The 11,413-nt window shown below is 42.9% G+C and overlaps 1 protein-coding gene across 1 annotated transcript in view; it reads left to right on the top strand.

Annotated features, from left to right (window-relative positions):
- Window positions 1-589: 589 nt before the first annotated feature.
- Apaf1 (apoptotic peptidase activating factor 1) overlaps window positions 590-11,413 on the top strand; it is a 71,254-nt gene continuing 60,430 nt past the window's right edge. Inside the window, exons 1-5 of the mRNA XM_051206269.1 lie at window positions 590-680; window positions 2,555-2,733; window positions 2,880-3,069; window positions 4,188-4,385; window positions 9,712-9,895. Of these exons, the coding sequence (XP_051062226.1) occupies window positions 2,596-2,733; window positions 2,880-3,069; window positions 4,188-4,385; window positions 9,712-9,895 (710 nt within the window). The 5' untranslated portion in view covers window positions 590-680; window positions 2,555-2,595. The remainder of the gene's footprint in view (window positions 681-2,554; window positions 2,734-2,879; window positions 3,070-4,187; window positions 4,386-9,711; window positions 9,896-11,413) is intronic.

Raw genomic sequence — 11,413 nt, 5'->3', positions numbered from 1 at the left:
CGCGCGCAGGCTGCCGGGACGCGACGAGAGGGGCGGGGCCGAGCGTGCCACGTCCGCCTGGGCGCGCCCCCGCGTCTTAGCCCCGCCCCATTGCGCATGCGGAGACGCTCTCCCGGGGCTGGCGGGCACGCGCCGGGCGGGGTTTGCGTGCGCGGGAGCGCGCTGTCCGGACTGGGCGGGCCCGGCGGCGCTTGAGCGCTCGGCGGGCCTGCGGCGGGGACTCCGAGGTAGCGAGTGGACGGACCGACGGCTTTCTCCGCGCTCACAAGGGCGTGAGAGGGGTGTCGGCAGCGGGAGGCGGGTGCAGCCAGCCCCCGGCGACGATCGCAGACAGTCGCGGCGGCGATCGCAGCGGCGCGCCCGGGCAGCTCCCGCCGGAGGGGAGAGCGGCGACCCGAGTGGCCAGGTACCCCGGTGCGGCCGGCCCGAGGCAAGCGGAGGGTCAGCCCGCCGCGGTGAGCATCTCTCGCCACCGCTCAGTCCCGGGCATCCCCCTGCGCCCCGAGCGGCCGATGCCCAGGTGAGGCACCTGAGGTTTCAGGACCTGCCCGGGGCGCGGGGCCGCGGGGGCGCGGGGAGATCGGCCCCGAGCGCGGCCTGCCCCACGGCGAGCGATTATCGGCTCTGACCCACCCGGGGCTGCTCGTCCCAGCCAGCACAACCCGGGTGCAAAGGCTTGGGTAAGTTTGCCCCCTCCCCTCGCTCTCCCTCATCCCCTCAGGCAGGTTAAAGCTAGTTCTGTTGTAGATGTCAGTGACTGAAGATCAGGGGACTTGGGATATTTGATAATCTGCTCCTGTATCAGGAAAAGAGATTATCTAAGGAGGAAGTAGACCACTATTACTGTTTTCCTGGACAGACAGCCTTTATTTTGTGTTCCGTTTTTCCGAACAGTTTGACTTTCTCTTTTGATGTGGCCTCAAGAGGTGTGGCACTGCGAATTTGCCCATAGCACTTCAGTTTGTGTAAAGTTTGAAAAGAAGTGTTTAAGATTTACATATTTGAGTTTAATACGGCTAGAGAAAATTGGAAATTAGTTGCCAAAGTGTGCTTTTGCTTAACTGGTATCCTTTGTCAGAATGAATTTCAAAACTGTCAGTTGAGACTAAAAAATGCTAACATTGAAAGTGATAGTCTAGTCTTGTTTCTGAAATTTTTTTTCTTTTTCTTTTTATTTCTTTTCTTCAGTTAATTTCATTCCACTCCTTTTTGTGAACCTTGACAAACACAAACAGGTGCCTTTTTTATTTTTGCAAGTGCTGCATTTGATGACTTAAAAAAAAATTTTTTTTTGAGTTGAATGATACCTCTCTGCCTAGCTCTCTAATTACTTCGTGCCTGTCTCTGATTTTGCATTTAGGACAGTCACATTCTGATTACCTCCTTTTTTCTACTAGACTGTAAGTTCCTTCAGGGATGAGTTAATCTTGAATAGTCTCAGGAAGGTCTCCATATGTATTGAAAGAGGGCTGGTATTCTGTAGCACTAGTAGTAGATTGTTTGCCCACCATGCAAAATAAGGCTGTGGGTTCAATCCCCAGCAACACATGCATACACACACACACACACACACACACACACACACACACACACACACACACCAGGTATTGAAAGAATGATTAAGACTATTTAAGACATTCACAGTAATACACTGGATAGAGTTATGTTAAATGTTTTTGGGACTTGCAAACATTCAGAATAATTTTTGTAATATTATAGGGAGGTTTGTTAAGAAATGAAAATATCTTTCTGTAAAGAATATTATTCTTTGTTACCATAGTTCAAGTAATGACATCAGAGGGTATTTCCTGTGGCTCATGAGTATTTGCTTACTAATGAAGATCTGGGGCTGACATCTACTTTGAGAACTCAGATCAGCAATGACGCTCGGTTGTAGGTTGGATAAAACAACACGTTCTAAAACATGAGGAATTCGGTATGGTAACTTTTACAGATCCTCAACTTAAGAAAAGGAAGAATTTTTACTCTAAAAAATGACTGTTGGAAAAAAAAAGGACATACACACACAAAAGAAAAAAAAAAAAAAAGAGAAAAGGACACTATAAAATTACAGAGAATAAAGTTAAAATCTTGCAACTCAGTCTTCCAAACACTTTGATGAACAAACTTTTAAGCATATTCTTTGACGTTTGTGAGAAACAACACATTTTGTGTTATTTGGGGTTCTGTTCCTTTTTAAATCAGCAGGGTCAGAAACAGCTTTCCTTGTCGTCAGTATATATACTGCGTAGAGATATGTGCCATCTAATTTTAAATGGCTGTGTAGTATCCCATTTTAAATATAAACGTAATTAAAAATAAGCTGGGTGGTGGTGGCATACACCATTAATCCTAGCACTTGAAAAGCAGAGGCAGGTGGATCTCTGAGGTCCCTGAGTTTGAGGCCAGTCTAGTCTGTAGAGCTAGTTCTAGGACAGCTGCGGCTACACAGAGAAATCCTGTCTTAAAAAGCAAAACAAACCCCCCCAAAACTTGTTTTCTTCACATTTCTTGATTCCTTGTCATGACAAATATGTTGATACTTTGCCTGTAGCTCATGTTTGACAGTGAAGAGAGAAACAAACCTGAAGGACAATGGATGCAAAGGCCCGGAATTGTTTGCTTCAACATAGAGAAGCTCTGGAAAAGGACATCAAAACATCCTACATCATGGATCACATGATCAGTGACAACGTCTTAACAGTAGCCGAGGAGGAAAAAGTGAGAAGTCAGGTAGAGCCTTTGGCCTTCTACGCTTCTTTAAAATTCCCAGTACTCACAGAACTTGCAGTAGTCTCCACTCATCTGTGCTGCAGACATATTCCCTGCCGTATTCTTACTGTTTTATTTATATTCTTACTGTTTCTCTTTTTTTTCAGACCACTCAATATCAACGAGCAGCTGTTTTAATTAAGATGATACTTAATAAAGATAACTGTACCTACATTTCATTCTACAATGCTCTGCTACATGAGGGATATAAAGACCTTGCCGCCCTTCTTCATAGTGGCCTTCCTGTCCTTTCTTCTTCCAGTGGCAAAGATACAGACGGCGGAATAACGTCATTTGGTTTGTATCCCTGATACCTTGTGTCACCTTGCCATCATCATGGCTATATTGCTTGCAGGTTTGATTGTAGTTTGAAACGGCTGGAAAGTGTATTTCAGTTCTGCGTGTGCAGAAACATTTTAATTTCAAATCTAAGTATTTATTTGTGTTCATGTTAATACATTTTTCTTGTTTAGTCAGCTGCTTACTGCTGAGGCAGTAGCATATGTATTCTAAATTTTAGAGCATTAAGAGATTTGTAGGGCCTTAATTATTTTCTTTATTTGCGTGTTATATAGAGTTTATAGGACAGGAAAAGAATTTTTAGAATTTTACATTCTTTTTTTTTTTTTTTTTTTTTTTTACACTTTCATCTTATGTGCCTGCATATTTATCTGCATGTATGCTGTGTACCATGTGCATGCCTGGTGTCCTCAGAGGCCAGAAGAGGGCACTGGATCTCCTAGAACTAGAGTTACAGACAGTTGTGAGCTGCCATGTGGATGCTGGGATGGAATCCAGGTCCTTGAGAAGAGCAGCCAGTGCTCTTAACCACCGAACTATCTTTCTAGCCTAGAAGTCTATATTTTTGAAAGGAACTTCAGAAACATTGTTCCTTCTACATTCTTTCCAGTGTTAACTTTTTGTTATTTATAGTGTGAGGTATGGGGCAAGAGAAGATGTCAGAGGACAACTTGCAGGAGTTGAACTCAGTTCATCAGACTTGGCCGAGTGCCTTTGCCTGTTGAAACAATTTGTTGCCCTCATCCCTTTCCTGTTTCTTTTTGTGCTTGGGACCAAACCCACAAGTTTGACTTTGCACAACTAAGCAAACTCAGCTAGTGGACTATATATACACCTTGGTCCTTCCCAGTATTCAACACAGACAAAAGAGGCTAGTAGGGATAGATGGAGACTTCCACTGTGTGTAGTGACCTTGAAGGATATGTGTTTATTCTTGTCCTTTGTGTTGTGAGATATTGGAAGGGTGAAGTTCATATTCTAGTCATTGTTTTGAATATTTATCTCGGGAAATTTTGAGGCTAAGCGTCAGCCTTGTTTGTCTGGGTTTTACAAGAGGGTCACTCAAAAGCAGTCACTTTGAAGTTTTGTTCATTCATACCTGTTTTGGATTTCAGTTAGGACTGTGCTGTGTGAAGGTGGAGTACCACAGAGGCCAGTTATTTTCGTCACTAGAAAGAAGCTGGTGAATGCAATTCAGCAGAAGCTCTGGAAACTGAATGGTGAAGCAGGGTGGGTCACCATATATGGAATGGCAGGCTGTGGGAAGTCTGTATTAGCTGCGGAAGCTGTTCGAGATCATTCCCTCTTAGAAGGTACGTTTGATACTGTGACACTTTCTCAAGATTTTAGGCTTTCCTGTTGGTTGCTGATAATAAACTACCACAAATTTAGTGACTTTTAATAATATATATTTCTTATCTTAAGGTTCTTGGTTTTTAAACTAGGTTGGAATCAAACTGTTAGGACTGAAGTCCATTTGGAAGCACTTGGAAAAATTTCTATCCTTGATTTTTCTGTCTCCAAGAGGGAGCCTATGTTTCCTTACCTCATAGTTCATCCTCAGAACCAACAGTGAGCATCAAATCTTTTTGCCTGTATCTCTTTGATAGTGATTTGCGTTTGTCCTCTGTTTCCCTTTTGTGGTTTTGAGGGTGAGTCATAGGCGCTAGTGATCAAATCCAGGGCCCCTCACATGCTCGGTAGACATTCTAGCACTGAGTTCCATCTCTTGTTCCTCTTCCTCACATTTCTTTTTTCTTTTGAGACAGCCTTTCTCTGTGTAGCCCTGGCTGTCCTTGAACTTGCTCTGTAGACAGGCTAGCCGTCTGAAGAGCTCCGCCTGCCTCTGCCTCCCCAGTGCTGGGATTAAAGGCGTGCGCCACCACTGCCTGAACACTTTGTTTTCTGACTTTTCTTGCCCCCCGCTTTATGAAAGCCCTGTGATCATACTGGATTTGTCCTACAATCCAGGGTAACTTCACCCCAAATCCTTAGTTATCAGGCCTACTAACTCCCCTTTACTCTGTACAGTAAAATATTTACCTTTTTGTGGACGTTGTTGGGGACCATGATTCTGCCTAACACAGGTGTGTGGCATTAGGTTTGTGCAGCTTGCTTGTCTCCTGTGCTTGTCTCGCAGAGGGTCAGAGGATAGTAACCCTGCAGTAAGCTAGTTATGACACATCGCAGGGCTTTGGGCTTGTAGGGCTGAGAAGGGGCTGACAGGCTGCCCTTACAGGCACGAATATACTTAGCACCTTTTATTCTGGCATGCAGTGCTCATAGGGGAAGAATGTCTTAGAAACTCATTTTGTCAGACTCTCCTGGTGAATGCTTTTCACATGGATTTGGTAGCCTGTATTAATTTAAACAGTTAATTCCATTCATTAAAAAAAAGTAGAAATTGTGTTATTTATTTGTGTGTACAAAAACATACGGGTGTGTGCCCCAGCGTGTATTTGGAAGCCTGAGGATACACTGTGTGGGAATTGGTTCTCTCCCTCCATCCTGTGGGTTCCCAGGATCAAACTCGAGCCCTCAGCTTTGGCAGCAAACACCTCTACCTCTGATCTCTCTCACCTGTTTCTTTCAGTTCGATAATTATTTCTCTTCCCTTTTTCTTTTCCTGCTTTGTCTTAGTTAGGGTTACTTTTGCTGTAATGAAACACCATGACCAAAAGCAGCTTTGGGAGGAAGGGGTTATTTGGCTTGCACTTACTGTTCACCATTGAAGGAAGCCAGGAACTCAAACAGGGCAGGATCCTGGAGGCAGGAGCTGATACAGAGGCCATGGAGCGGTGCTGCTTACTGGCTTGCTCATCGTGGGTTGCTGCTCAGCCTGCTTTCTTACAGAACTCAGGACCATCGGTCCAGGGATGGCCCCACCCACAATGGGCGGGGCCTCCCCATCAATCACTAATTAAGAAAATGCTCCGCAGACTTGCCTACAGCCCCATCTCATGGAGGGTTTTCTTAATTGAGGTTCCCTCCTCTTGGATGACTTTAGCTTGTGTCAGGTTGGCATAAAATTATCCAGCATGAGTTTATATTTGTGTGGCATGTATATATGTATGCTTGTATGTGCAGATACATAATCCATGCATACCCCCTCCCCCATTCAAGTGTATACATGGATGTGGAAACTAGAGATTGACATTGGTTGCTTTCTTTGATCATTCTCCACTTTATATGTTGAGGCAGGGTCCCTAACTTGAATCCAGAGCTCATTGGTTAAGTGGGTGTAAATAGCCACCTGGCTCTGGGGACCCTGTCTCTGCCTCTTGAGTGCCGGGATTATAAGTGAGCCACTTGGAGCACCTGGTATTTACGTGGGTGCTGGGTGTCTGCTTGTTCTCACTCGCACTGGCAAGCCCGTTCCCTCACTGGCAATGGAGCCTACTTCTTCTGGATTCCAGCATGTTCTGGAGGCCACTTAAGACATCCAACCTCATAGACGGAACAGCTACAGGATTCTTGGCCCTTCTGTTGGTAGACAGCCATTGTATAATGAAAAAATACATATTTTCATTCTCTAAGTTGTGTTCCTCCAGAGAGCCCTAACACATACAGGGTAGAAAGTTAGAAGGAAGGAACACTCACTTCCTAGAGGAAGAGGATGGACAGAGTGGGTTTCCTGGATGAGATGGCATGTAGTTGAATTTTAGAGAAGGAATAAAAGTTTGCTAGGCAGACTAAGGGTGGAAAAGTAGGGAATAAGGAAGGGCAGTGAATGGTTACAGGAGAAGTAAGAGACATTCTGGGCAGAAGAGGGTTACAGATACGTTCGGCAGGGTTCTTGTGATGCTCATCAGGAATAAATGTACAGCTACCCCAGTGTTTGACTTCCTCCATTCTTTTATAATTCCTAAGAATTATATGCCTGTGTGTGTTCCCTTGTGTGAAGGACAGAGGACAGTTAGTGAGACTCGGCTCTTCTCTCTTTTCATCATGTAGATTCTGGGGATCTAGACTCAGGCCTCCAGGTTTGGCTGTAAATGCCGGTGTGTCTCAATAGTACCTACATTTTTTAGTGAGTTCTATTTGTTTTACACTTGTAGGAACCAGATAACAGTTCTGACTTCGTGATCATGTAGAAATACAAGTCTTAATCAGCCATCAGGCAGTTTAATAGGCCTGTAAGAGATTGGAAAGATAGAGTCTAGGGAATGTCTTTGTGTACAAGGATCTAGTTTCCAACTTCTTAGCCTTTCTTAACACTATTGATGGCAGTTTTGACAGGATGCCCAGTCCTTAGCTTTTAGGTTTTTTTGTTTTGAGAAGTAGAGGTCCATACTCTGAGTTCAAGGCCAGCCTGATCTACATACTGAGTTCCTGAATAGCCAAGGCTGTACAATGAGAGTGTCTAAAACAAAACGAAACAAAACCCTAAGTAAACCACTGCAGAATTGGTCACTAAAGATATTTCAAGATACAATGGACTTAAGTTCTTTTAGTGTTAAGAAATAACTTTTCAGTTTCATGATAAACTTTCTTTTAAGGATATGTAAAGAATACCTCATATAAGTTGCTCTGTATTATGATGAACTTTCAATTTTAGGGATTAAAAGTGAATGGAAACATAGAGGGTCAGTAGCTCAGGAAACATTGTGTAACTTAGCCACTGTGTGTGTGTGTGTTCTATTTGCACGTGTGTAGATGTGTGTGCCATGGCCATCACTTCTCTCCTTCCACTATGAAGATTTCAGGGGTTGCACTGAGATTGTCAGGTTTGGTTTTACTTACTGAGCCATCTTGCCAGCCCTATGCCTTGTCTTTTCAACACGGGAGTTTTTCCCATAGGCTGCCTGCTTACTTTCTGTCCTTTCCAAGATTTCCTTGGTGCTATTAGATTATTAATTGCTACCAGGGAAAACCCCATGTGAAGATAGAATGGGACCTTTTTTCCTCCTCTGAATAAATTTCTCTGAATGAGTTAGAAGTGCAAACTTCATTCAAGGCTAAATTGCTCCCTCTTGTGCCCATAGTTCAGACGTTTAGATTCTTCCTAAATGTAGAAATAACAGTTCATCATTTAACTAGATGCTGTACTCTAGTGGTAGATTTTTGTAGGTTAGTTAATCACTTATTATATTTGTCTACTTTTTGAAGTAAGTGACATCTACTTATCTTTTTCTTGCATATACTTATAATTCCCAAATGCAAGTTTAGGATAACAAGGCTTGCTTTAATCTAGGCAAGTGGTTTTAAACATGAAGGAATTTACCAGCTCCATTAAGATACTTTACTTTTTTTTTTTTTTTTTAATCATAGGATAGTTTTTAAAAAATAAAGTAGAAAGCACATTCTTTTAGAATTAAAAATTTGCATAAGTATTATAAAAGTAGATTTTTTTTTTGTTGTTTTGTTTAAAAAGAAGTAAAACTAAGTTAAGTGTAGAGGTGTATTCAGGATCTGAGGAAAGGGTTGGGCGGTTGAGGCTGACCTGGGCTATAGATTGGGATGCTGTCTCAGAAACACATAATAAGAAGGCTGCACTAGTTCAGTGGGTAGAGTGTTTGGCTAGCACATGTAAAAACTGTTCATTTGCCAGTCTCCTAAATTCTAAATCTTGCTTAACTGCTTGGGGCAAATTTTAAAACTATTTTTAGTGTGTTTCCAAATATACATTCACAGAGAACAGCTATAGGACCTACTGTTTCATCATAGCCCAGAACTTATGGAAGTTTCTGCAAGTAAAGGAGTAGGATCTCTTATCTGTCTCCTAAGATATGCACTGATTAAGCCAGACTTTTCAGCTTTGTCTTTTTTAAAGACATGGTTTCTCTGTGTAGTCCTGGCTGTCCTAGAACTCACTCTATAGACCAGGCTTCCCTCGAACTCAGAGATCCGGCTGCCTCTGCCTCCCAAATGCTGGGATTAAAAGTGCGCACCACCACCGCCTGACTAAAACTTGTTTTTAATGAGTTATTTATTTGAGGCAGAGTCTCACTGTGTAGACCAGGCTGACCTTGTGTTTAGAGATCTTGCCTCTGCCTCCTGAGTACTGGGATTAAAGTTATGGCCCAGTATTTATTAGTGGCCTGTCTTTCTGTTTCTGTGCATGTGTGCTTGAGGGTGTGCATGCCTTCTGTGTGTGTACGTGTGTGTGTGTGTGTGTGTGTGTGTATGCTTGGGGGTGCGCATGTGCCACAGTCCATATGTGGAAGTCTGAAGACACATTTGTGAAGTCCACCCTGTCTTTCCACCTTTCTGTGGGTTCCAGAGATCAAGTTCTGGTTGCCAGGTTTGTGTGGCAATCATGCTTACCTGCCGCTCAAAATAATGAGCTTCACTCTGTTTTATACGTACATATCCTGATAGTGTCTGTTCTCACACAGCCTTTGTCCTTAGTCTCTATGTCCCTTTGCTTATCCTCTTGTTTTCCCCAAATAGTACTTTAAAAAATTATTTATTTATTCTTTTAAATTTAATTTTACATTCCAACCACAGTTTTCCCTTCTTTTAGATTTAGGTTTGTAGTTCAGTAATAAACCTCTATTAGAATTTGTAGCTTGACTCCAGAGAAGGTAAAGATAGGAGATTGAAGATTGGCATGAATTTGGTAATTGACAGTAAAGCAGTTCAGAGGGGGCTGTGTTCAGAGCCTTACATCTACATTTCTTCCTTTTTCCCGATTAGGTTGTTTCCCAGGAGGTGTACATTGGGTTTCAGTTGGAAAACAAGACAAGTCTGGCCTTCTGATGAAACTGCAGAATCTTTGCACACGGCTGGATCAAGAGGAGAGTTTTTCTCAGAGGCTTCCACTTAATATCGAGGAGGCTAAAGACCGTCTCCGTGTTCTGATGCTCCGCAAACACCCAAGGTACAGACAATCAAATATGGTTAGTGTATACTTTACTGACATCCTGAAAACACCATGCCATTTCTTGAGAGCCATTGCTTTCCTGCTGTACTCCTAATTTTAAAAAAGAAAGTGGCTACCACTTGGTATAAATTGCTCATTTTTGCATCTTATTAATTGTATTGCCTCCTATAAGCCATTGTAGGGTTTTGAGAAATACAATTTTTGTTAGAAAATACAAACTTCTTGGTTTGGATAAGTTGTTTCTACTGCATAAACATAGAACAAGAAAAAAAAAATCTAAGTAACTAAGTTAAAGACTGAAAAAGGAAAGAAGGAAGGATTTCTTATTTTTGTGTGGTTGGGATTGAACCCAAGGCTTTATCCATGTTAGGCAAGTGTTCTACTACTGTGCTGTATCCCTAGCTAAATGGGTTTATTTTAAAATTCATTTTTTTGTGTGTGGATAGTGTGTGTGTGTGTGTGTCTGTGAGTGTGTATTGCATGTGTGTGTAGCTTGTGTATAGGTTAGAGGACAGCTTTCGGGAGTTGCTTTTTCATATCTATGATGGATTATGGGAACTGAACTCAGGTCTGAGTCATCCCACTGATCTGAGAACTGTGTATGTATGTATGTGTGTGTGTGTGTGTGTGTGTGTGTATGTATGTATGTATGTGTGTATGTGTGTGCATATGCACCCATGTATGCACCTGAAGAGGTCAGAGGCAGTGGGGGGAGACTCCCAGAGTCTGCAGCTTGTGGTCTGTTGGCCTGGTTAGTATTTAGCAGACCCCAGTGTTCACCCCTGCTTCACCTCACTTGGTGGAGCGACCACACAGACCTCTTGTCTTAGTCACTTTGCTGTTGCAGCGGTAAACACCATGACCAAGGCTATTTATAGAAGGAAGTGTTTATAGAAGGAAGTTTATGTGAGCTTACAGTTTCAGAAGGTTAGAGTCCATGATGGTAGAGTAGAGACGTGGCAGCAGGAACAGCCCAGGGCACACCTGGTGAACTACACACAGAAGGCAGAGGTGCACTGGGATATAAATCGAAACCTCACAGGTAGCTTCCAGTGGTCCATCACCTGCCCAAGGCCACACCTCCTAATCCTTCACAAATAGTTCACAACTGGGACCAAGTATGCAAACATACGAGCCTAGGGGGATCATTGTTCAAATGACCACACCCTCGTAACCTTTGTTCTAGAGAGACCTACAGATTTTGTCCAGAGTTTGATCATAGCTGAAGAAATTGCACACATGTTACATGGAGCCAGAGTCAGTATAGCCCACCTGGTCAGCACTGCCAGGAAAGTCTTCTATTACAGCAGTAGAGGCAGCTGAACTACGGGAAGCACAAGTATCACTTAGGGCCACAAAAACCATGAAAGGGCATGGTAACATGATGTCTCCTAAGAGATATAACAGCTTTTTAGCAACAGACCTAGAAGAAAAGTAAATTGATAAATTCCTGAAAGTGAATCAAAAATAATGATTTTAAGGGAGCTCAGTTAAGAAACGTAGAAAATAGCACAT

The sequence above is a fragment of the Phodopus roborovskii genome, unplaced genomic scaffold, assembly GCF_943737965.1.
Source record: "Phodopus roborovskii unplaced genomic scaffold, PHOROB, whole genome shotgun sequence".
NCBI classification, from domain to species: Eukaryota; Metazoa; Chordata; class Mammalia; order Rodentia; family Cricetidae; genus Phodopus; species Phodopus roborovskii.
This window is presented reverse-complemented; position numbering and strand designations above follow the sequence as displayed.